Genomic DNA, 26,899 nt, shown 5'->3' on the forward strand with positions numbered 1-26,899 from the left:
AACTCTGGCTGGGACTGTTTTCTATCAGAGCAACTCAACAGCTGGTTTGGGGCTCATCCTCTTCATTATTCTTTTCCCAAAAGCATGTGATTGTTAATGAAGCCTCTTACTATAAAGTTACAGGCTTTGTAAATACAAAGGCCTTACTGTAAATACAGAGGGACTCTAAGGAAACACAAAGGAGACAACATATAGCTAACTCAAGTGCCCATAAACAAAAAGCTATGTTCTTCAGAACTTAGTTGAAGTGATACCAACCATGAGAAAGATCTGAGCAGAGCACTATCACAAAATAATTAAAATACCTATATATGAAGTAGCTGTTGAGAAGGCAACTGTAATTCTAAGACATAGCTTCCTCCGAAAAGGAAAGACAGAACACAGATATCACGTAGAATAGAGTGTTCCAGCCTGATCAAATTAATCCCTCTGAATTTCACTCCTAATTTAGAACTGCTAGATTTGAATCTGGTGTTTCATTCAACTTTGCACAATATACGTTGGGTCATGCCAAAACACACTGAATAGTCCAGTTTCAAGAAAGATTACTCAAACTGGAGCAGGTGCAATGAAGGACCATTAGATGATCAAGAGAACATCGACTCTGTTTTGCAGGATTCAGACAGACTGGCACATTTAGACTAACAAAATAAAAAAAGGAGGAGACTGCTTTCTATAAAACACATCAGAAGCGTAAATACTGCAAGAAGAAAAGCTGATTAAACTAGAGAACAGTTCTGGCACAAAACCAATTTGTATTCATTAGCTAGGAATTCACTTAGGCGTGAAAATAAGAAATCTTCCAGCTATGACAAAAATGAAGACATATCCTCTTGAAGTAACCTTCTACAAGGGCAGCCACAGCAAAGGCAGCTTTGAATGCTTATGAACTACAGTCTGTGATGCAGCTGGTGACCATGACAGAAGAGTGAATTTGACCTGAAGGAAACTGTTTCATTCTATACTCCCTCACCCAGCACTCCCCCACCCAGCCCAGGAAACACCAGCTGAAATAATTCTAAATTATGTAGCAAAAAATCTATCTGCTGCTAAACCCAGCACTGAAAATATACCCCTCAGTAAAAGAAACATTGCAACATAAAGAACCCTGAAGAGCTTGCCAACTGATCCGGGGTTTGCAAAACTAACACTATAGATTAATCCTTGTATTGTAAGAGAAGCTCAGCACAGAAAACAGGGTGTAGACATTGTGCCCTTTTTGACAAATAGGAATGCACTGAGTATTGAACTAACTTTATACACATTTTTACACATGGTGGAAATTATTCCTATCACAGTACTTACTAGAACCTGTATCAAAGATGGGAAGAGGGCAGATCCTTAAACTACACACAAAGAGCAAATCTGAGGCTGGATGGCAGCTGACAAAGCTACAAGTAATGGTTCAAATTAAGCACCAGACCACCACGTACCCACAAAATTTTTAGGCTTCTATTTGTAATTAGTATGACAAAGTTATTTGGTATGGAAATGTGGCCCCAACCTGAGAGGGAAACAAGTAATCAGAAATTATCAAGAACTGACAGTAAATTTTTCTTATTGATCTAAGAAATGGTGGCCAGTAACAGCAGAACTTGACAGCAGCAACCTCATTGTCTGTACAGAGGTTATGAATCCACTCGGTAATTTTTCACTATACCAGCTCCTTTGATGTCACAAGATTTGTTTTATAGCAAATATTAGCTGGCAAATAGTGTCACTAAAAGATACATGGACTCAGAAATCTAAGAAAAAAAAAAAGTTAAATGTTAATACCATTTGAGCGTGAGTTTAGCTTTTTTTAAATAAGCACTCTGAAAATTACATTAGCAAAGCATTACTCTGAATCATTTGAAATAAAAGAATATAATGCTTCCAAGTTAAATTCCTAAACAAAATATACTCTCAATTTCATTTCACTAACTAAATCGTCCAGTAACACCTCACTTAGCAGATTCCTGCAGAGAACTGCAAACAGTCGGCTCTGGTGCAGTAAACACAGCAATTTCACAAAGGCTGCTAAGCGGCAGCATGCGCGTCCACCTTAAGAGCTGCTACCAAACCTCTAGAATCCATAAGGGAAAGAAATGCATGCCCATGTAGCTAACACAATCCAGTAAGTCCCCTTTTCCTTAAACAGTAGGCGACACTGCCTTGAAGGCTGTAGGAAAATGTGTATGGCAACAAGTAGACAGAGAAACAAAGAAATATTTGTTTCCATCATTGTGAGAACAAGATACACCTATTAAACCACAGTCTGTATAAGCCCTGGTGCATTCTGATCACCGTGACATATCCTAAGAATGAAAAGAACTTCAATGTGACCTATATTCTATGTCTTCTTAGAGTCTGGGAAGCACCCTTGAATCTAATTTTAAAAGCTACTCTGTAAAACCAATTAGGGTAGGATCCACTAAGCGAATTACTTCTGCAGGCCTCCCCTGTAACAAGCTACAAAGATGAAATGGCTTTGTAGGTTTACTGCCTAATAAAAGGAAAGGAAAGGTTTGTAAAGTACGAAGGAAGTATGTACTAGCTTTTTCAAATGAAGGTGAGATGTAGAATTTTAGTTACATCATATTATTGTGCTATAAATCTTTTTTACTTCTAGGTCGTATTCTCACAACACATCCTCTTATACCTGCATTATTAAAACTCCTCTAAAACATTAGCTGCCAATTTAATCCCTTTACTATCTGATCTTGCTCAAAGAAAATATGATTATTAGAACACTACTGTAAGTCAACACCAGCATTTTAATAAATGAAATTGTAATGCAACAATGAAAGCTATCACGAAAAGGGTGATCAAATTCTTTGTATTAAATACAGTATGTTTCACTTGGAGAAAAATCTGTGGCTTTGCTAAACTTGCCGCCACCACCACACACACACACACACACACACACACACACACACTCCCTGCTGCCTTTTAATTAATCCTGTGGGACAAATTTAGTTTTTATTGTAAAACCTACTAAATGAAGTGGGCATAATGATTTTTTTAAATCTTAAATTGCTCTTTTAATTAAGTGATAATTTCCTGAACACACCGTACTGTCTACTCAAGTGACATCACTGAGCAGCCCAAATGGCTTCCACACTACAGGAAAAAGAGAAAAAGGAAGAGATACAAGAAACAAAACCCCACCGTGGGAAGTAGGAAAAAAAAGTATCACTGGTTGTAACAAGACTGGGGAGAGGGCCAGAGACCTCAGCGCTTCATAAATAGATTTTAAAATAAAGGAGCTGACATGTGGCAATACAGCTTCTGTATTGTAATATCATGACTTGGGCCCTCTTGACTTGCATGGTTTCTGGAGAAGCATGTTACAGGGATTAAATCCCTTTGAATGTTAATGTGTTCCTCTTTTGAACCACAAAGAATATTAATCCTCCTCCCCTCATCTACCAACAGCTGCACTGTTTTTTCCTACTTGACAGAGTGGAACCAGATAGCACGGCAGCATTGACCTGAATGTAAATACTGCTCCTTGGTTTGGAACTGCTCACTTTTTGCAGAAATTTAACAAGCCTGCCATCAGCTCACCTGCAGCACAAATAAGAGTAACAGGCACCTAGGAACGTCTTCCTACAATTACATCAGAAAAACTATGCAACCGCTTATTACCTTATTGAAAAAGTTAACACACGTTACAATCCCTTGAACGTTTAGAGTGGGAAGTATAGGAAGTCAGAATGCTCCCAGAGAAAGCCCTTGCATGTGTATATACATGCATATATAAGTCTACAGATTATGGCAAAGTGAACAGCTACAGTTGGGTCCAGGCACAATTCCAGCATTTACATCTAGGGACATACACAAAATCTTTATGAATCAATCTTAACCCTACACAGAACTCATTCAACTACTTCACACTGTTTGAGAAAGTACTCCAACAAAAGCTAGATAATGTAAGACAAGAATATGCAGGCTGACCTATCATAAAACAACTCCACTAAATTTCCATTATCAAAACAAATATTTTCACACATTTGAATAGTCCTAAATCAGATCAACTGCCAGAGTGCTTTTCATTCGGATTTGAACATACCACTGACTGATAAGCTAACACAAAACTTAGTCTCTACATAATCCTTTAGAACTCCGAACTTCAAAGCCAGGATACAAATCTCATTATATTTACTATTCTGAACGTTTCCAGATATTTTACAATCATTTTCACATTTTGGCTGTCTCTACACTTTGAGTTATTTAGAAATACTGAGACTACAGAAGCAGGTTATACATAAATTAGTAAGAAACCTGCATAGTTTCTGTTCAGAAAACAGATTATGCTGATTGATTAATTAATGGATGTTTCCAATCCATTAAAAAAAAAAAAATCCTCAAAAGACCATCAGCTTCCAACACTACTGCAATATTGGAGCCTTTGGCATAAATTATTACTTATTATTGACAGTTGATGCACACTCTGCTGATGCATTTTTTAAAAATCATGGTACTACTGAGGATGTCTAACAATGTTATGCTTTATTTATTTCTGTAGTTCAAAAGCAGCCCCACCTGTTAGGTACTGTACAGGCTTAAAGTGGTAAGACAAAAGACAACAAGTACTTCCATATAAACTACAAGTGTTAGTATCGTACGTAACCTGGCCAATGACCTTAACATGACAATTGCAGTGCACTTTTAGAATAAAGATGCTTAATAACAACCTACTATCTCATATTTGTGATATGAGCTATAACTAAGGACTAAGTTATTAATATAATAATCACAAAGCTATTTTAAACAGAAATATCACTGCATTTAGGATTATATTTACTTAAAAATGTATTTATGTGTATGTATTCTTTTCAATTCATCTTCGATACTTTAATAGAGATAAAACTCTTGATTACCTTGCATTTTCCACTGAGGTACCACTACACCCAAGAACATAAGGTTAATGGTCTGCTACATGCATCAGGGCTCTTCCCCCAGGGTTAAACCAAGGTAATTCAAGGTAGATTGAGTGTGCAGCAGTGGATTTGTAACCTGAGACTGAAACCAGTATGAAGGCAGTTACGTAGCATTTCCCATGCAGCACCTTGCTACCTGTCTGTCCATGAAAAACCAAGTGTATCCCACACAAAATAGATAATTATGGAAATAGAATGTAGTAAGAAAAGCATAATCTAGGGAAAGAAAAGCATGAGAAACATGAAAGATGACAACCTTTGGATTCTAAAAGAATTCAAAGGTGTTTAAATATAATGCCTGGGTAGAAAAGAGATTTTCAGATGATATGAAAGCTTAACTCAGAAATTTCGTATCTAGTTCTACTACAATTACCAGGTTTAGTACTGAAAACACACTTTTGTGGCTTACAAAGATGAAAAGCCCATGCTTTCTAGTAGTTAAAATCCATCAAACAGAAGAAAGTGGTGAGCTTGTGGAACAGTGTTGGTAAGATCACACGGAAGGGTTTTGCCCAAAGACTCTGGCGTAAGGAAAAATGAGCTGGACTTCATTTGAGCTCTGTGCCGGAGAATACTGGACCTGATCTCTATTAACACTAATCACACAATCTCTAATCTGGCAAATTTGACTTAAAAGTGAGTATAGATGAAATGAATACCCACCTTACCACATTTCACACAAGTCTGGCAATTCAAAAACCATTTTAAGACAAATAATTGTCTAAGCATGGTGTAGAAGTTAAAAGTCATGCTGCTTATTTAGCTATTCTTCATACAGAAGCACAGACAAATTTCGATGTACCCTCAATTCAAGGAAAGAGGGGGTGGAAAGGTAATAAGAGAAAGAAAAGTGCTTCACATAGCTTAACACTGACCAATTCAAGCAGTTAAGGAGCAGCTTGGAACAGCTCCAAGGACTAAAGCAGCTCTCCTTCCAGTTTTGCTTAGCCAGATGGAAGACAAACACATTTCAGGATTTCAAGCAGTGCTTAGGCTTGGAATACCTGTTGTGTTACTCCATTTTTAGCTTGAACTCTTCCCCTTTCGCTAAACTTATGTGCTTATTTCAGGTAGTATTTGATTAAAATGTTTTTGGGATAATAAGATATACTGTGCTAAAGACGCTGGGGGGATGGAGAGACCCTTACAAAAAGGAGAAACAATAAAATGGAAGAACTCTTGGGATCTGGTTGATATAGCAGCACCATCCTGCTCTCCATGGAATCTTTCCCCTTCACCCCCCAACTAATATAGCCGAATATATTTATTCCATCTCCTTATAAATGTTAATACAAATTATGGAAGTATGCTGGGTTTTTTTCAGATTAAATTCTAGCTGTTTCTCTGCATCAATGCTTCTGTTTATTATCTCTTAATCTAATGTATTTTTCACTATTCCATCTCACAGTCCTTATTTAACTGTTAGTCTTTAAACTTCAGTAGTACACACACACAGTACAATGCCAGTGACACTACACAGCCCTTTAATGTACACCATGAGAAATTCTGTATGTGAATCAGACGCATTTACTACTCAAACCATGCTATTAATAGCATAGTAATAGATGCTTTCTTTAAATTTAAGTAAATCCTATGCTGTCTTTGTAGAAGGCCTCTGGTTCAGTCACCCTTTGTAGTCTTTTCTGCCATGCGTCTGCATCACATCTTTTTAAAAATAAATACTGATTGCTTTACATTAATAGGTACTATAAAAAGAATTCCTTTAAACCTCAAGACAACTACAGAACAATAAAGGGGCATCAGAGGACAAGAACACAATGGTTTAAAAAAAAAAAAAAAAAACTACTAAAGAAACTAATTTGCCTTGCTCTTCCCTAATCAGGGTCACCAACAGAAGTGAATTAACAATAAAACAGCACACACTGTTGAGAGGAGACACTGCTTTACCCTCGAGGGAATTTATTTTGCAGTTGTCTTCAAGTTTAATCTTACTGCTGTGGCATCTCTTATTCTTTTCACTAGCTTGGAACCGGGGTAGAGCTTAATAAGCTATCAATGGAAAGAATTAAAACTAGAACATAAAACTGAAATTATGCACTAATAAAAGGAACACTGAAATGCGTAACTTGATTATTTTTTTCCACACGTTACAGTATTGTTAGATTTTAAGTCACACCATCTGTTTAGTGAAATAATGCTCAATGAAATACCAGTTGTAAGCAGGAAGTCAAAGGCAATTTACAACTCATATAAGGTTTCCTTCCAGGCAAAGAAGAAAGGAACAGTAGAAGAGCTTAAGTTTGTATTGAGAAGACTAAGACTTGGAAGCCAATAGCATTTCCAGTTCTGTAAGGGCTATACAAGCTAAAAATTTCCTTTCTTATCCCTGTGCATCCTAGATTTCCTTTCTGCGACCAATTTACTTGCTTAGTGCTGATTCTGAAATTCAGACAACATTATCTCAGCTTTAATATTGGAAAATATCTACCGAAGAAGATTTCAACTTACCTGATGAAGATAGTTGCCCAAAACATATTCCTGAAAGTAACCCGGTGCAGCAGATGATGCTCTAATGGCCTGCCACAGTTTATACTGACAGCCTCCCATATAATGAGACTTAACACCAGGAAAGTGGTTGTAGTTTCTAAAAACAAATGCTTTCAGTGGTGTTCCTCTGTTTACAATGGTGCTTACGGCAGATACCTAGTGAGTTAGGAAGAACAAAAATAGTTATGTATCTTAATAATGAGGATGACAGCATCCCACAATATGAAATTCAATTTATACATTAAATGTGTCTCTGGAATCCTACTTGGTCTATTATTTATTTATTTTTATAATGCCTACCTAAATTTTAAGACATGAAAGTAAAAAAAAAAACAAAAACAAACAGAAAACTTAACAAAAAACCTCCCTAAAGAAAATGCTCTTTTTAACCTGAAACTGATTGTTTCCACTGGCTTTTTTGTTTACACCACTATCTATCCACTGATATTTAAACAAAAAGCTGGTGCAATCTATACAATTTGAAAATGTTTTGTCTTTATGAAATCTCTACTAGTTTTACTAGCCTGTAACTAGCAGTGTAAGAATGTCATTAAATACAAATGTTAGAAATGTCAATCAATTTCTTTCTCTAAGAAAATGATAACTCAGTATTTCAACCTGATTTAAAGGACTGCAGGAAGAATCTCTCCCAGAGACAAAACCCCCAAAGAATCCAATATAAATCTTTCAAGGTTTTTTTGTAAGGACACTGAAATGTAATTAGCAAAAGTCCTATAAGTAAATTTAAGCGAAAAGCCAAAAATCTACTTCCATAAATCCAAACACATGACTGCAAAGAAATGACATTTTACAGATGTGTCATGTGAGGTGAGAGTACCTATAGTTGTGATGAGTGTTAGAACGTGCAAGACCTTTTAGTGGTGATGAACCCAGTCTAGCTGGCGCTGCCAGAACAATACTCTTCAGCAGCCATGTGGGTGTTCAATTCTATTTTGTTTACTGTTTTAGAGAAGGGTGTTTTTGTGAAGTGTTTCTCAACAGCACTAGGAGCTGACACTGTGATATCACTGCATTAATTTCCATTCTTCAGCTATGTAAGTTGTATCATTTAATTCACAGTAAGCCCATCCTTATAGAAAAGGAAAGGAAAGTATAACTTCTATTTGATAATGTAGAAGCAAAACATGTGCGTGATTCGTACTGCATCATTCGATGGAGGAAAAGTTTCCTGTTTTGGTAAAAAGGAAGGTTTGCTTCTAAGCACTACTAAAAGCACTAAGAAAAAAAAAAAGCCTTTGGAAAATTTAACAGAAAACTTAACAAACCAATGCTTTAATTTATTTTTGGCAATGCCCATATATATTTTGATGCAGTCTAAGTTGCAAAGTGCTGAGCACCTTCTGGAAAAATCTGTGAATTTAACAGCAGCAGAGCATACAACTGCATGTTTGACTTTGATTTTGCTGTGCCTTGTGAAGAGTGCCACCACTGCCAGCAAAACAAAGCGATTACTGGGAATAGCTAGTTTCAGGTCTATTTATATTCACATTTTATTACTGAAGAACATGGAAGGAAGCCAAAGATCCCAGTTCAAAGATAACTTTCAAGTCAATGTAGGATAGCTTCTCTCTCAGAAAGCAACATACCACTCCAGCCTTTTCATGTCCTTGTTTTAGACATGGACTAGGAACGCAGTCAGTCAAGCACATGTTTCTATGTTTAGAAAAATGTGAATATCTTCCATTTAACAGTAAAGCACTGAATATAGTGCTATGACACCAAAACACCTGTTAATTACAGATTGTTCTGAAATATGGGCTATTATATTTCTCTTCTTTCTTTACACCCTATCCTTCACCAAGAATAAAATAACCTTTCTCATCTTTCACTCTCGTGCTGCTGCTGTATATAACACCCCTCCAATTAATTTGGTGCCCTTTATATCTTACAGGAAGAGTAAAGATCTCGGCGCCTATGAATGTGACTGAAGGAAACCTGGTAATCCACCTAAAGTGAGGAGAAACCCTGTTCTCTCATTGTACAATAACACAGATCACAGCTGACATGACAGAATCTCCAGGTACTAGAATTCTCTTCTATTAAAAAACTCTCAAACTTCACACAACCTCAAGAAGTTGACCTAGTATTTCTCTGCTTACAACCCTTTAGAAAAATCTCTGAAACATATTCTAACTTAAAGTATTAACTAAAACTATAATAAACTGCTCAGAAGTTGAAGAATCTAATTATTTTTTATCCTTTAAGAGCAAGGGGTATCTCATACAGAAGCTTGGAGAGCATCAACACTCAAGCTGTTTATCCAATGTTCGTCTGGGCACAGTACTTTTACTCAGAACTCTTAAAAGTACTTCTGGAATACAGAGTATTTACTACTGTGTAGCTACTACATAGTTAGCATGCACTCACCTTCGGACATTTGGAATTTCTTGCAGTTTCAATCAGAAGATTTGAGCCCATTCTTTCTCTACAAGTGGGAAAAAAAAAAAAAAAAAGAGAAAATGCTGTATCAGTTTAGCATGAACAAAAGACACTGATTTTTACCATCCTTACTTCTGAGAACTTTGCATTTAAAGCAGCAGTGCTTGGATTTTAATTTAATAATCAGATTTCTCCAGTTGACTTCAATGGATCAATATTCCAAACCTTCCAGGCTAATGGAAATAAGCTGCAAGAGTGACTGAGGTCTTGATTCAGTTACTTCACCACATACTTAACCATAAATCATCAGGATTACTCAACTCCTTTGTGAGAGGAAAATTAAATACTTTGCTACATTTAAAAATTAGGAAAAAAAAAATAAAAATCTTATCTCCTTATTATGGTCTTTTATAGTAACAAAAATTACTCTCCTGAACTGTTATGAAAACAAAAGCTAAGGAAGACACCATTCCACATGATTTAGAAGTTAAAACACCTACATACAATCTTCCATCACAGGAATTCAATATGCATTTAATACTCCTTTTTAAGGTGGAATTTTTTCATATGCATACATTTGTATAAATCTAACCGTGACATGACATGAGCATTCAGCTATGTAATTTATCACCACATCAGTATTAAGGTCAGTGTTCTAAGTGTTAAGTAGAAGGCAGCCCTCCTGCACACTGCAGGTGACTGGAAGATAGCATACTCATCAATAATCTCATATCAGCATCTATTTCATCTTCATTTGGTACAATAAAAGTATAAAACTCTACAGAATTGGTGCTCATTCATAACTATTCCAAACAGGCTTTCTTTTAAATCAGCAAGTTTCCTTCCTCCCCTTGAACATAGCTCACCCAAACACAGGTGTTTCCTCAACCTTATTCTGCAAAGACAGTTTTCAGTATTGCCACACATTTTAAGCACAGTGACACCATGTGCTGTTGTTAGGAGATCATCCATTTATAGCTCGTGCTACTGTGAAAGTAGGTAGCACTGCTTCCAGTCTTACCAATAAGACCTTTATCAACCCAGTCAGGTCAGAAGATCAAAGAGCTAAAAATGAAGATCAAAGATCAAAAATGCTACCATACCAGCAGTCCTCAATGCAGACAGTAAAATGTATTTGGAAGCAAGACAATTTACTGTTCCACTGGTGGGTATCTGGACTTGAAGAATGGCTGTATATATGTCTTGAGAGGGAGGGAGGGAGACAGCTTCTAGTGCTATGATCAAAGACTGCTGCTGACACAATTTTTACATCAGCAGCTATGTCTTATTCCCCCCCCCCAACAAATGCATGAATTCCAGTCTCAGTTACCAACCAGAAGGGGAGGAGTGCCATTTGCACTCACTAATTGAGTACAGAAGGAGACAAAAACACACAGAACCATGAAGTAGGAATATACAGAAATAAAAGATGAGATTGACAGAGGTGAGATATGAAAGACATCTACTGATTTGCATCGCTTTCACCTACTTCTTCCTAAATATCTGTATTAGGCATTTTTTCCCCAAACCCTGAGTGCAAAGATTAAAAAACTGCATAAGTAATACCCACTGCTTACTTATAGGAAGTGTCCAACTGAACTATTTTTCTTGCATCTTGGAACGGATGCTTTAGAGTAGGTACGAGAAAGCTTTTAAACTACTATGCAACTTTACATTGTAAGGTCTAAAGAATCACCTCCAAATTTATTTGTGTTCCTAGCATTAATGCTGTAATTGCTTATTATATAAATGTCTTTGTCAATCCTCATTGTTCAATTATTTTCTTTATCAAAGTCATAACACAATTTATTCCACAGTTTATTCACATAATGGGTTAAAAGAGAAAGTCTCCTCATTTTAATTTTGTGGAATAGTCCCTTCTTCTCAAAAAGAGGCGAGAACAGTAAGTCTCAAGATATTCTACTAACTCAAATTGCTGCTTTAACTTGTTTGCTTTCTGTAAAGATAAAGAGTCCAAAACCCTTTGTTGCCTTCATGTCACTGGCTACTTTTTCTCAATCTTGTGACAGCAACGTTCTCTAAAATGGGGCAAATGGAACCATTAATACTATTTGAAATGAAACTGAAACTGTATTAAGGCATTATAATAGTTTCTGTATTTTGAATAACAACTGTCATATACTGAATCATCTTGTTTGATCATGAGCATACAATCGTTTCATTAAAACATCCATGACAACACCCAAATTACTTTTCATATTACAGTTAGTTTAAATCCTGTAAGCATTTTACATTTTTCCCCTCCCAAGTTATTACTTCACACATACCTTCATTTGCCATCCTATTTTTCCATTAATCTGCTTTGTTTGTGTCTGGCTGTAACTTACGCCCTCTAGACATGACTTACCTAAACAAGTCTCCTTTACATATGTTGCTCTTTCATTGCTTCAAGTTTTTAATATTGCAACACTCATTTCAAAAATCCTATGTAGAACATATTGCCAGCCATATGGTCAAAGAAAACATTCTAATGGACAACAGCCAGGATACAATCGAATAGTCTGGAGAAAGACCAATCAATCGCAAAGGCAAAATTGTAACTTTTACCCCCTTCTAACAGCAACAAAGTTGTGAGGAAACTACCACATCCTTGCCAAACCTACCCAGGAGACATAGCGCATGTTCCAGAAGGATACAAAATATCTCGCTGATAATGCTGCAAAATCTGTTAAGTGTGCCTGGAGAGACTAACTCTTACAGAAAGTGCTGCCTGTCTAGCCACTGGAGAGCGGTCTCAATTTACACTTCAATTTGCATAACAAATGCTGGTTTTAAGTATTATTCTTGTAATCCCAAACACAGGCATTATCCATTTTCCCAAGGATGGAGAACATGTAACTTTTATCCTACCCTCTATACAGTGCTTGATTGCTTCTCAAGATTACAAATTCCCAGTATGCGATTTTAGTTAACTTGTGAAACCCCCTAGCTGCTTACCAAATTTCTCCAGTAGTTTCTCAAGACAGTGTGAAAGAAGAACATTGTGTACGTGAACTACAGTCTAAAGAAAACAGACAACTTGGAACTGTAAGCCAGGCTCTTCTCACAAATGCAATTCAAAACACCATTACACAGACTGATGTACATACAGTCAGTACCGTTTTCTGCACAAAGTAATAAAAGTAACTGTTAAAAACTGGTTCTGAAATTGCATTTCAAGGAATACATAAGGAGTTAAATACATAGCAAGAGTTAAATACATGTAAGACATAAAATAGATTCCCTAGAGCACTGAGAAGAAGTTACTTTTCAGTTGTCATTTTCTGAATACACACAACATTAGCTTAATTACTTTCAGCAAGAATAATTTCTGACAGAAAATAATACCATCAATATTGTGGTAAGGCTCAATACATATTGCATGCCTGTAAACAGATAACCCATTTCAAGCAAGGCTGGCAAGTCTACTACCATTTAAACAACAAAAATCCACCCAGCACAAGCAAGGCTTTGAAATTTAAAACAAAACATAAGTCAGTTTTCCCCACGCAGTGATTAAAAGTTGGACTGACCTTCTTAGTGCCATAAGGAGATGGTATATAACCTTTCAATTCCCTTCTTAGTTCTAGGCTTCCACACCACAGGGAAGCCTGCAGGAATCCCTACTCTTTCAATAAAATGTTGTGGAGGCATAGCATCTCCCTTCACCAGTGCAGAATTAGGTCAACAAAATGTCATTTCATTAATTTAATCTACGGATAATATAATAACTGCCTGGCTTCTGTCCATTGCACAAGAGCAGAGTGCTTTACTTCCCTCATGTGTTACATGTAGCTGTAAAGAATAACACCATTTTAATTACAGGCATGTAACATACTTTCACATGAGGTAATTTTAATTTTCACAATATTGTTTAGAGCTGGGCAGGGACGGAAAAGAAGGAAGGCAGAGAAAAATCTCGTTTCTAAAAAAAAGGGGGAACTCCAGGCATCTGAGAAGGAAACCTCATTATATTAATTTGATAAATATGTTCACTCCCGAAAATCTGCCAAGGCACAGAGAAGTGGTGCTTGGAAGCCTCTCTTTCCACTTCAGCAAAGAAGTGCAATGCTTAAAACGCAGGCAGCACATTTGTTACCACTACAAAGTCCAGAAAAACACTCTTCCAATGTCATAAACACATTAATCAGGTTCCCAGAGGAACTTGCCGTGACTTATCGAAAGAAAGCATTTGCATCTTACATTTCTTCTCAGAGAAAGATGTTTCATCTCTTTCAGTAGCAGTGCCAGCTTACACTGTTAGGGAAACTACGACATCAGCTCTACGACTATGCCATCAAATACAGACAAATAAAACTAAAGTAAAAAAACCTGTAATATAATTATTTCTTTCAGTGACTTTTCCTGAATGCATTTGTACGTATATCTATGAACAAATACCATTCCATTGGCAACTCTGATACAGTATTTTTCGATTGCAATCCTTAAATTTCCCTTTTCAAATAAAGGGGCAATGGGCAAAACCCCTCAATGTAGCAGCTAAGATAAAAAATCCCTACTACAGCAGATTATTTCATATCTCACTGTGACTCCTGTAAGAAAAAAGGCACAGCAGGTGGCCAGTAAAATTTGTAGCAGATCTGTAATGAGTCAGATCAAGCAGAGCTGGCAGGCATACGGGAATATAATCAGAAATGAGTGCAGCAAAGCTTACTTTATTCCCCACAAACAGAAATCATTACATTAAAAGCTTTCACGGTTTGGTAAATATGAAAATAGCTATTTCAAACAAATAAAGAGTATATGCTAACCCCTTCTACTTGTTTTATGTATTTGCTTACCAGTGAAACAATAACAAAGCCGAGGGGTCTAAGATATTATACTAAATATTTGTCACATAATCACTTTTCACTTACTTGAGTATTTTTTCCCATATATCACTGTCATAAAAGGCGTGGCTCCAACCCATTTTGACTGTTCCAACAATGACATTCTGCTTAAAAACATCTGATCCTAACTTGCGATATAGTTCTTCGCAATCATCCAGAGGGATATGGAACAATCCCAACATAAAAGCTAATATAGCTCCTGAAAAAGAAGTATTTTGAAATGTAAAATATAGCTTGGAATAAGAGTATAAAGATACATTACCATTTCATGTTGTTCACAAGTCAGCAGTGTATCTATCTTGAAAAGGGAAGACCAATTGACATTTGTATCACTAAATTTCTGTTCAGAGATCCCAAACTATGCTTTAAAAGAACATATACAAGATAGGAACAGTCTACACTCCAGAACAGAATTATGAGAAGTTGAAAAATTGCATTATTTCATTCTGCAGCTTTCATCCCTAAAACAAGAAGTATAAGGCAGAAAGCAAATTAAGTCCACTGCTTTACTTGGAAAGAGAAATCAGTAAGAGAAATCTATAGTGGGGTATTAAAAACATATTTGGAGCATTACTGCCTATCTGGCAAACTCTGATTTTTTCAGGAAAGCAAAAATCTAGGAAAATTCTAAAGTCTAGTTTGGAATACATTTAGTTGCAACTATTTATAACTAGTCATTCATACACACTGCCATCTAGTGTGTGCCTAAAGAATTATGACCTACTCCTTTAGGAACAAAACAACAGTATCCAAAAAGCCTGGTTGCAGGATACCATGGAAAAGACTGGGGAAAAATAAAATCAGTGCAGCACTACAACTCTAAGATATATTAAACTGAAAGGGACATATACAAACTTTAAATCTAGTTGTGCAATCCTGTGAGGACATGGAATTATTAGGAATAATTAGGACATGCAATTTTTCCAATTTGGACATGAATGCAGTAGGTTTGAAGACAATTAAGTTTAAAACTTAATAAATTCTTGAAATAGAATAAAACACGTGCAGAAAGAAGTACATAAAGGTAGTTACAACTGGCTTTAAATGAAACATGATTTCCAAGCTTCTCACAAACTCTACCACCATGGTAGTTGAGTGTCAAGGACTGATGGTCTCCATTTATTTTATGTTGTTTACATGTATCACACATGTTTAATATAACCTGGGCCAACCTGACCTGTTTCATCAAGAGACATTTGCCCAACTGTCAAATTACAAAATGTCTGTTTTCAACACATGGTAAACAGCTAATAGCAGAGAAACAGTTTTCCCAAGTTATGCAAAGCCTCTGCTACCTTCTTTCCTTCTAATTCTCCAGCACTAATTCTACTGTATCACACACTTGCTATTTTGGTGAACAGTTTCAAGCACAAAGAGCCAAAATTCATAACACATGCAAACTCATTTTCACTTCACCTCCTGAGAAACAGCACCCAAAACTGCAGACAGCACCCAAGTGGCAGCGGACACTATCAAAGTCAGCGTATGCATTAAAGGGCTTGGCTGAAACCTGCTGGACAGCAACAGGACACTCACAGGACAGCAAGGTCAAAATCAAAATATAGTGCAGGCTCTATTAGATAGTTCAGTGAGAAATGTTTGACACTTCCATCACACCCTACTCTGTATCACGGACTCCTGCACTCCAGCCACCATCTCAGCCTTGACAGTCAACACTTCAGTGGGATAAAATACCTCAATAAAACCTGCAGGGCTAAGGAACACATCTTGAAGAACATAGGAATGCCGCTGGCTAATAAGACACCTGAAAGTATTCCTTCCTCATTCAGTACTAGTAAGACCTCAGCTGAAGTGCTACATCTAGACCTCAGGGACATTTAAAAAAAAAAAAAAAAAAAATGTGGACCAATGGGAAAAAAAAAATTAAAATCACACAAGAAAAGTCCTCAAAATTAAAAAAAAAAAAAAAAAAATTAAAAAAAAAAATAAGCAAAAGTAGAGGAAATCAGTGTGTAAGGAAAGCCTGGTCACTCAGACTATGAGAAAAGCCTTTAAATGCACAGAAGGCAGCTGCAAAGAGAAGAATCTGTTATCTGTGTTCCTGGGGAGTCAAGACAAGAGGAAACAAATTTGAACTGCAACAGGAAGATTCACATTAGACATTTGGATATTTTTTTTCCCCCATTGTAAAGACAGCAGAGCACAAGCACTGATTTTCTGAGGTGGTCTGACAGGATTCGGATTCTTAGAAAACTGTCAATAGTGAAACACACACCACTGATCCTTCCCTTGGGAAATGAGAGAACCTCCTAAGGATGCTTCCAGCTCTGTAATACCTTGTCTTAACTTATTCATGAGTTCTCCTGAAAAACAAATATACTTCTTCCAATCAGAAAGGTTTCCAAAACGCATTTCAAAACTGGAAGGACATCATGGGCAAAACAAAAATCATGAACACAGACAGATGCCAACTTTGTTTAAGGAGGGTCATCACTGAAGGCTGGAAAGATACATAGGGGCACTAGCCCCATGCTGTTCTTAACCTGAGAGGAATATTTTTGGATAAAAAAATGCAAACTTCACACATCCAAAATTGTGGATGTGTACACATCCACAGTACAATTCAGTCATGTTTGTAATAAAATGCACTGGAAACAATACAGTTCAAGAACCTTTGATCACAATATGTCAATGATCGGATCCCTCAGATGATGCATCTGAGTGCAACTAATGATTAGCTCAACACAGAAATTTAAGGGGGGGAAAGAAAGCATACATTATTTGAGCAGGCCAGCACATACGAAAAGCACTTTGCCTCATCACATACTCTTGATGTTATAAACTGCTCCCTGTAACTGAATTATAAATGCATCACTATTCAGAAGTAACTTTGATATACTGGGAGACAGCATCCAGCTGCAAGCTTCTGCAAAACCTATCAGCATAAGTACCACCAACACAAACTGAAATGAAGTACACTGCTAGCACATGCTGACAGATACGACAACCTCTCCCAGCTATGCCCTGTCACCTGTTATTGCAAGCTGGACTACTGCACACAAAAACTTGATAGTGTAAACAAAGCTTAAAAGAACACATTAAGTATTTACTAGCAGTTACAAAACCCCAAATCTGGTGAAGAATTAAGAATAAAGTTAGTTCTAATCAGAGTAGTGGGATCGAATTAAGAATACTAGGCCCCAACGTCAAAGAACAAATGCCTTCATTACGACTCAAGAAGACATTAGGGAAGTGTTTTGTAGTGAAATATCTTCCACAGAAGCAACCGCTTACTGCCAAATTAACTTCTTTTCCCCCCCTCAAAGAGTTTTTAAAAATGTAAAACTATCTTGTGCCCACAAACAAATTCCGGCTAATAGACCTACACATTCCCATCTTCTCTATTTTGAGCCTATTAAGCAAATCTCTGGGAACACAAACATTGTATCTACTCATAGTGATTTGCATTTAATGTTACTTTTTGAATTAAACTGTATGGAAGATTAAGTATAGAGGGGGAAAAAAAGAAAAAGAATAATGTGGGTTTCTAAAGGAAACTGAGCTACTGAACTACAGTATTCCTCTTATGTTAAAAATTGGCATTATGCTGCTACTGGTCTAGGATCATTTCTAAAAGACAGGACTGTCTTTTTTAAAAGAAACTTCTGCTTTAGAGTTTCCTACTTCCTAGGTAGGAGTAACTCGCTATTGAGTCACAAGAGTAATTAAGCCTGGGAGGTACCTCCAGAGGTCATCTAGTCCAGCCTTCTGTTCAAACAGGTTCAATTAGAACAGGTTACTCAGGACTCATTCAGCTGAGTTTTGAGTATCTACAGGGATGGAGATTCCACAGCCTGCACAGGCAACTCCTTCCAGTGTCTGACCATCCTCGCAAGGAAAGCATGACACCTTATACCTAAACGTAATTTCCCATGTTCCAACTTGCCTGATGGCTTTTCTACCATTGTGAACCTCCAGAAGAATCTAGGTCCATCTTCCCTGCATTTTCCCATTAGTTGAAACAGCAGTAAGGTCCCACCTTAGCATTCTCTTCTTAAGGCTGAATAAACCCATTTTTTTACACTCTCTCCCTCCGTGTCATGACCTCCAGTCAGTCCTCTGACCACCTACTTGGCCCTCTGCTAGACTCAGTATGTACAAGAACACACCCAAGAGAATAAGAGTTTACTGAGGAGCCCATAACTACACATACAGTAGCCAAAGACTCTTAATCTGCTGGGTATGTTCTTGTGCCTACAAGCTGATATGTAGTCAGCCTTCTTTGCTGCAGGAGTACACTGACGACTCATGTTTGCCTTGTTACAACAAAACCTGGTCTTTTTCTACAAAGTTGATTTCTAGTCAGTCAGATGTCACCTCAGATGGAGGACTTCGTACCTGGCTTTATTGAACCTCAGGTGGTTCCTGTCAAGCCTTTTCTCCAGCCTGTAGAGGCCAATCTGAAGAGAGGGCACCACTGTACTAACCACTTTTCACATCACCCAAGATCTTGCAACAGGCACTCTGTCCCACTGTGCAGGCCATTAATAAAGATAGGAAACACCACTGGCTGGCCCAGTATCAGTCCCTGAGGCACATTACCTTCATTGCCAGTAAAGCCCCATAAGCATACAAGATATTTCTATCTGAGTGCAAAATAGAAGGTTTCACACTCACTGAAAAGATGACAAATGTATCACGTATCACCCAAAGTTCTTACTCAGAAAAGAAAAACTTTAGAAATCACACCTGTACTTTCCCAGCTTACACGCAAAGCCAGAAACTGGCAAGTTCTGCAAAATCTACATTTATTCTCAGATGTTATTTTACTATATTGATAGCAACATTCCAACTCGTGACTCAACAATTACCTGTGCTTACACCACAGATGTAGTCAAAAAGTTGATGAACCGGCTTTCCAGTTAGTTCTTCTAGTTTCCGTAGAGTCTGAAGTGCAACTAAACCCCTGAAACACAAAAATCCCCTTCACATGTAATATTAAGTTTTAAGATAATTAAGTTTTATCTTACATAGCACTGATTAAGCCTACCTTTGCTTAATTGTTACAGTTATGACTGAGTAACTGCAATAGTAAGAATCCTGAATATTTCAGGGAATGAAGGAGTAGGAAAACTAAAATGGAATGATGAAAATAAATACAATTGACATAGTCAGGCATACCAAAGATAGAACTCAGCAGCTACAGCCATATTGTTTTGTTGCCATACAGTTTTGCAGTCAAGGCTCAAGAATGATCATCTGTGGATGGAGACTCAGGATAGATTTTAGCTGCACCCACACCACACAGCACTTAAAAGTTTGGTTTTAACAGGGCTATATAATGCTCCTTGGGGCATAGTGGTTTCTGTCTGCAGTTTTTTTGCCTCAACTGTATGTGCCTGAAACCATGGGAGAGATGCATTCCAGAGCACCAGACTTGTGCTTCTGTAGCATGAAACAGTATCTGGCACACAGAGGTGCTGAATCTGCTGGGCTAGAGCTAGAAAACTACATATGGCAAAAGGAGCACCAAACCAAGTGTCCATCTTACTAACACATTCTGCTCAGAATGGCACTTCCTGCATACCGCCCCCAAATCTGTCTTGGCTTCTGCTGAAGAGCTGTAGTTAACCTGGTCCAAAACTATAACCAGCTGAACACAACCAATTAAGCAGCATAACAGCTGCTACTCAGGCTCACTGTCTGTACTTGTTTCACGTAGCATTATAGATGTAGGTACTGCTTTCTAAAGATCAAGTGTCCCACAATGTCACTCCCCTATAATCTAACAGATAAAATTAATAATCTAACAGAATAATTAAATAAACAGAAAATAATAATCTAACAGAAAAATTAAAACACTATATATATATATATATAGGCATCATACATTATCTGTGAAGCATTCTTCTTCCTACTTTGTAATCTCTTTACGGTTTATCATAAACTTCAACATTTGTGTTTCCAAAAGTTCTGACATACACTTACACCTTACTGAAGACAACCGATTTTGATGAAATAAATACTACAGGGAAACAAAAAGCTTGTGAAGCTGTTTCTGCAATGACTTTATACTTCGCTTTCTAACAATCAATATTTTTGAATCAGTAAATATTTGACAAGATTTCTTCAAATGTGCCTGAAAACAAACACAGCTTTCAGTAAACCTCAGACTTCAAATTTAATGAACAGGCTTCTCCTACTACTCTTAAAAGATTGTTGGTAGGTGCATAAACTCATGCAGAACTAGAGCACACATAACTAAGGACGTGGTGCACAAATTAAAGAAAAAGAAACGGACAGCATGAATAGAATAGCTTTCATCACAAGCCTATTCATTCTTTCATACAAGACCAGCCCTGCTAAGGCAGACACCCTCCAGAAAAGTACAAGACAACATGATCACAAGAGTATAAACTACTTCTAGCATTTTGCACTAGATTTTGTATTTCTGAGATTAGATTTGCGAGTAGACTAACCCAAATAACTATTTACTTCCAAAAGGAGAAAGAGCCAATCCAAGCAAGTGTATAGCCAGCTTTAAAAGCGCAAGTAATTTCAGTGTCACAGAACTACTAATGCATGGAAATTTAAGCACAAATGTAAACAAAAATAATACTCATCACTTGAACAGTCAAATGTAAACAGAACTGTAAACCATAAATGGCATCTTTTGGCACAAACTTTAAGGGAAACTTCAATTTTATTTCCAGTTACAGTATAAAAAACACTACAAGTATATAACAGAGAGGTTTTACCTTGTTCCTCCTCCATCAATAGTGAGGATTCGAATACCCCAGCCTTTCACAGGGTCTGTATATCCAATTATAGCTAAAGTCTCTCTAACAGCAGCCTGAAGACTTTCGTCATTTGCCTGTCTCAGTCTCAGTAGGCATGGGATTATTTTTTCCTATTGATAAATACAAAGACATTTCATTCTAACTGTATTTATACCAAAAGAATCCATGCTTAAATTTACTTGTTTGGCATTTCAGTATAAAAGTTGAAATATTAGTTAAGCTCAGAGGAAAACCTCTTTAAACCTGTATTTACCCATCTCTCTAACAAGGGAAAGAAAGGATTCCAATCTTACATTGTACATGCCTCACTGCGAAACTACCTACCTATCAGAATTGAACAATCAAGGTGAAAAGCAAATCTTTCAGATCTCTAGAAAAGCTGTATTTACCAGCAGTTTAGTTTTACTGACTTTCATGTCACATTGGCCAAATATAAACTCAAGTATGGAGCACATCAAGTATAGCTAAAGGCACAGATTTTGATGAACAAGCATCACACTGCTTCAAAACAGGAAATGCCTTCCAAGTACATTAATAGCAAAGCAAAATAAAAATAAAATTCTTCTCACAGTAATTTTAAATGTACAATTATCGTCACTAAGATATAGAGTATTATAGTCAAAATGGAAGTAATGAATGTACTCTTGCATAATACACTAATTCACGTGTATCCATGTAGATGTCTGATCTGTACCCTGCCTGGATGATTCATCTGGCCTGCACTCCATTCCCCAAAATCTACCTTCCAGAAATTCCACAATCCATGTCACCCATCTGTCACATCTTGTGGAAAAAGGCATGAGACTGACAAATGCTGTGATTTGGGCACATCTGGCTAGAATAGTCTACCATCCCACCTCCTGTCCTTCCACTGAAGGAAAGAGAATGAGTAGGACTAGATTACATGAACTTATTTGATGCTTATATACTCTCCACCACTGTCATCCCTCTTCAAAAGAAGCATGCAAATAAGCATAAAAACTGCTGGGCATATGCAGATCAACTGATCAACTGTACTGTACACTCCCATCTGGCCAATTGCGTCAGAGGACACAGTGTACAACCGTCGCCTACCACTAGAATAAACTATACTGTCTATCCACATGACAGTGCTGTATGCTTCTAAATTAAACACTGCAATCTGGAGAGCCTTTAGCTAAACTGCAGAGAGTTTGCATATGAACCTGCTTGAAACAGCTAAAAAAATAGCTACAGCAAGAGACATTCACATTGTAATAGCTACAAATAGAATATAAGACTAGCCCGCAAAAAACACACAAGAAAGTTTCATGTTACTCTGTGTCAATCGACTGCCAGCTACTTATTTTTTGTCTAAGCATAAAGACTCTATGTACCTTAATTGCAACTCCTCTGCTCTCTGGAAATTCTAGAAGGTGATAGGTCAGCTCTTCAACCCTGCTGATACAGACTCTTCGATTAGAGGATCTTCGCAGTGCCTGCACTAAAGCTCGAGTCCTGTTATCAATACTCACTCTTGCAATAATCTAAAAAAAGATAAAGTTACACAAATAACATGGAACTACTCTAAGAAATGTGTAAGCTTTGTCAAGGCTAATTCCAAACTGCTATTTTAAGATTTCTCAGAAGTAATGGACAGCATGTTGTACCAGAGATCTGAAACAGACCCCAAGAAAGCATTGCTTAAATGTAAACAGGCAACCTTTTGGCTGATTACTAGAAAAATAAATAAAGGTAGCTCACAGCAACAATACACCAAACACAATACATGTCAGCATATACTCAGATGTATTTTTCAGGACAACTCTGAAATCATAGTATTTGAACCATGAAGGAGTCTAAGAAATATAACTACAACAAATAAAAACAAGTAAATTTTTCTATATTTGTATATATATGTACCCACTTATTTATATGACTATATGTGTGTACATGTAAGTTTACATATAGTCACATACATACACATATGTGTAGAGTGTAGATATACACTTGTGTAAAATATACGTAGCAATAACACATAAAGAAAACACACTAAACAAAGGCTTGCCTTTTCTCTCTGAAGAGACAGATGCTTTTCCTTCTCTTCTGCAGCCTTAACCTCTTTTGCTTTGTCCTCCTCACCCTTCTCAGACACTTCTTGTTCTGCCTGTTTAGTCTTTTCTTGTGAAAGTGCTTTTGTATCGGATCTTAACTTGGGAACCAACCCACCAATGTAACTGTCCACAAAAGCTTGTACACTGTTACTGGGATATGAAAGAAAGTTTGCAATAGTTTTTTTAGTGGAAACTGGAAGAGCAGTACTTGGCTTTTCAGCACCTAGAGTCAATGCTTCAGGAGCTAAAGTAGCTGCTGAATCCACTGTCCTTTCTTCACTCACTACAGTATCTTCTGATGAATGACGCTTATTCCTCTCTTCACTCTGAGAGTCCTGTAATAAAGCATTCCTTTTTCTCTCTTGATCCATAACAGGATTATTACTAAAGTACCAGTTGATATGATCAGCTATGAAGTTGTAAGTCTCTCCAAAACTTGTAGAAAAGCAGCTTATATGAAAAAGGTTGTTTTTAGCAGATGCTGAATCTTCCGGAGTATCTCGGTAAGTGCCACTTGAACTTACAAACACAGACTCCAAGTTTCCATTTGCACAACCAGATTTCCCTGCAGCTGGGCCTCTGTTGCAGTCCTCCTGAGTTCTGGCATCTGTGACTTGTTTATCATTTTCTATATTTGCATCTCCATTATTTTTCCTTGCTTTTCCCAGAGTACCCGAGTGTGACTTCAGTCGAGCTATCCGTGAAACCAGTTCACTGTGAGTGCCAGACACTGCCTTTGAAACAGATTCTAGAGTACTCTTAATTCGTGACATGTGACTGTTAACTTCTGTAAATCCTTTGGAAGAAGAAGTCAAAAGTTTAGCAACTCTGTAGTATAAAAAGTCATGGCTGCAAATGTATTTGTTATACCAAAGTGTTTTGCTTCTGGCCCATTTACACTGAGGCTCGTTTGTATGAAAAACTCTCAGGTGAATGGCATGATTTATCCTCCAGCAGACTTTAGGTCCATACAAATACAGGTATTTGTTTCTTTGCTTCCACCAAAGACTTTTGGGGTTAATCAAAAAGAACAAACATGCGTCTAAAAATAAGTGAACTCTCATTACTTATAAATAATTACACCTTTCCAATGTTGTTTGTCTATTTCATTCCAGAAAATTTCATTCCATGTCTATTCCATATCAGAAAACATATTTTAATAAATAAGTCTTGTGTGTCACAGTATTATCTGAAAAAGAAAAGAAAACAACAATGGAAACCCTAAACCAGTAATAAGTTAAACTAAAATCACAGAGTTGCTTAAAGCAGATGCAGCCTATTTACTCTATAAGTAAAAACAGATAAACATTCACATCAAGTAATCTCACAGGGATATCTACTGCTCAGGTCATTTGGCAATGGCAGCCCAGAATTTCAATTTCAATGTGTTATTCTGTAAAGGCAGGTTTAAATCAATCTTGAGCAATACATAACACTTGCTCTAAGTATGTAGTGACACATGGCAACTCCTTGCCAGTCTTGCCAATAAAGAGAACTTTGTATCTCGTTAGCAAACTACCACATGCAGAGACCAAATTTCAAGTGAAACTGCCATTATGTTACCACCTCTTTACAGAATTCCTTCCGGGGGAGAAATGACACCAATGCCTTGAGCAAAGCTTCAACCAACTACTCCCATCTTAAGGGCTAAGGGCAGTGTATAACCGTAACTCTACGGGCAGGTCGGAGTTTCACACAATACACCAGAGCTGCCCTGAAGCCGCAGGCGCAAGGCCACTGCCTGCCTAAACGACAAGCTCAGGCTTCCCCTGCTGCTGTGACCGGTGCTGCAGGAGGTCGAGCAGGCCAACACCTGCGCAGGCCGACACCACAGTAACAGCACAGGTGACAAGGCCGCGAGCACCAGCGTCGTTACTTACACCTTCCTCAGCGATGTCCGGCCCTTGGGCTGTGCCGGTACCACATGGACCAGCCCTTCGCCTGGGTCACCGTCGCCGCCGCTGCTGCTGCTGCTCTCCGGGCCGCGGCGGCGAGCACAGCGCTATATGTGCAGCGGGCACCCCCCGCCGCGGGAGAGGGAGCGCGTCCTGTTCCTGCCTTGCGGCGTTTCGCGGAAAAGGTTTCCCAGAGCGGCCGCGTAAACAACCGCCCAGTCCCGGCACGGCACGGCCCGGCCCGCCCGCCGGCGGCACCACACGTCACGCGTCCACACCCATCCTGCGTCACGCACGCGAATCCCGCGTACCTGGCACGCGCTCACCCTCTTTCTCCCCCCCTCTCACTACGCCCCCAGGACGACACGGCCCACCCCGGCGGCGGCTCCCACCTCCTCCCGCCTGCCGCCCTCACGGGCAGAGCCTACGCCGTGCCACCACCGGCGGGGAGGACAGCACACGGCCCCTCCGCTCTACTGCACCTGCGCCGCGCAGGCACGCCGGAAGCAGCTGAGACGTGCCGGGGCAGGGAGGACGCGGGTGTGGAGAGAGCCGCGCCTGCGTGCAAGCTGCGGCCGGCCGGAGCGGGGCGGGGCTGCGACGTGCGGGGCGGCACGCAGGAGGCGCGGTGGGTGCCTCATCGCCTCAGCGACCCCGGGAGAGAAGGCGGGTGTGGTTGATGTTATTGACCGCTCGGTAGCAGCGGCTTTGTGTGTCGACACCCGCTCGGAGGCGCTGCGACTGAGGGGGCTGCGAGGAGTAGAAGGGGATCGAGGTCCTCGAGTCGGTCTGGCCCCTCTCTGGCCGCCGCGGACATGTCCTCCCGCGCTTCCCGGTTAATACTCGGAGAAGAATCATAAATACCGGGTTTTCCGTGTGTGTGATAGGGTTGGGGGCACGTTGGCATTGCCCAGCCAGGCCTGGGAGCAGCGGCAGGCCCGTGAGCTTCCCTGGCTGGAGCACAGCTTGCATCAAGCCGCCTAAATTTAACAGCGCTGATGGCAAAAGGCGGTGGGTGCGCTGCCGCGGGGGCTGCTGAATGCCCGATACTGGCCGATGGGAGGGGGGAATGTTTTCCTTGTGCTTTCACATCCCTGTCATCTCCTTCTGCGCTTTCTCACAAATTAAAAAGTGAAATTTGTCCAGTAGTGAGTTAATCTTCGGGCTGGTTGGAACTCACTCCTTCCAACATAGAGACAGCTTCTGGTATCTTCACACAGAAGCCATGCCTGTACCCTCTGCTGTCGTCGTCTCATTCCCCCCCACCCCCAACTATCAAAATCTTGTCACACGAACACAATGCAATGAAATTTTTGCACTCTTTTAAGAGTATCAAGGGAAGACTTAAAGGCAGTATTCTTGTATCACTTCCTCAGTGAAGTACTCAAATAGCTCATGAGCCATGTATTATCTAGGATCCTTTCACACAGGTGGTTCACACCCAGGTGCTTTTCTGTTCCCTCCTAAATGCTTTCAGAGTTGGTGCTT

At 38.7% G+C, this 26,899-nt stretch overlaps 1 protein-coding gene across 13 annotated transcripts in view; it reads right to left on the bottom strand.

Moving 5' to 3' along the window:
• The window catches only part of PNPLA8 (patatin like domain 8, phospholipase A2), a 38,430-nt gene extending 12,676 nt beyond the window's left edge, over positions 1 to 25,754 (bottom strand). For 7 of the 13 annotated variants that reach the window (XR_013958762.1, XR_013958763.1, XR_013958764.1 and 4 more), the window contains exons 1-9: positions 25,397 to 25,754; positions 23,471 to 24,705; positions 22,800 to 22,949; positions 21,403 to 21,554; positions 19,516 to 19,610; positions 14,711 to 14,882; positions 9,822 to 9,879; positions 7,395 to 7,589; positions 4,866 to 5,007 (exon numbers count right to left, since the gene is read on the bottom strand). Coding sequence is in view for 4 of the 13 variants with exons in the window: in XM_080637768.1 (XP_080493894.1) it covers positions 4,930 to 5,007; positions 7,395 to 7,589; positions 9,822 to 9,879; positions 14,711 to 14,882; positions 19,516 to 19,610; positions 21,403 to 21,554; positions 22,800 to 22,949; positions 23,471 to 24,580 (2,010 nt within the window). In the remaining 9 variants the exon portion in view is untranslated. Of the gene's footprint in view, positions 1 to 4,713; positions 5,008 to 7,394; positions 7,590 to 9,821; positions 9,880 to 14,710; positions 14,883 to 19,515; positions 19,611 to 21,402; positions 21,555 to 22,799; positions 22,950 to 23,470; positions 24,706 to 25,396 lie in introns of those variants that run through there. The other 6 variants (XM_080637769.1, XM_080637768.1, XR_013958768.1 and 3 more) reach the window with 6 other exon arrangements.
• Positions 25,755 to 26,899: the final 1,145 nt, after the last annotated feature.

The sequence above is a fragment of the Psittacula echo genome (genome assembly GCF_963264785.1).
Source record: "Psittacula echo genome assembly, chromosome: 1".
Taxonomy (NCBI): domain Eukaryota; kingdom Metazoa; phylum Chordata; class Aves; order Psittaciformes; family Psittacidae; genus Psittacula; species Psittacula echo.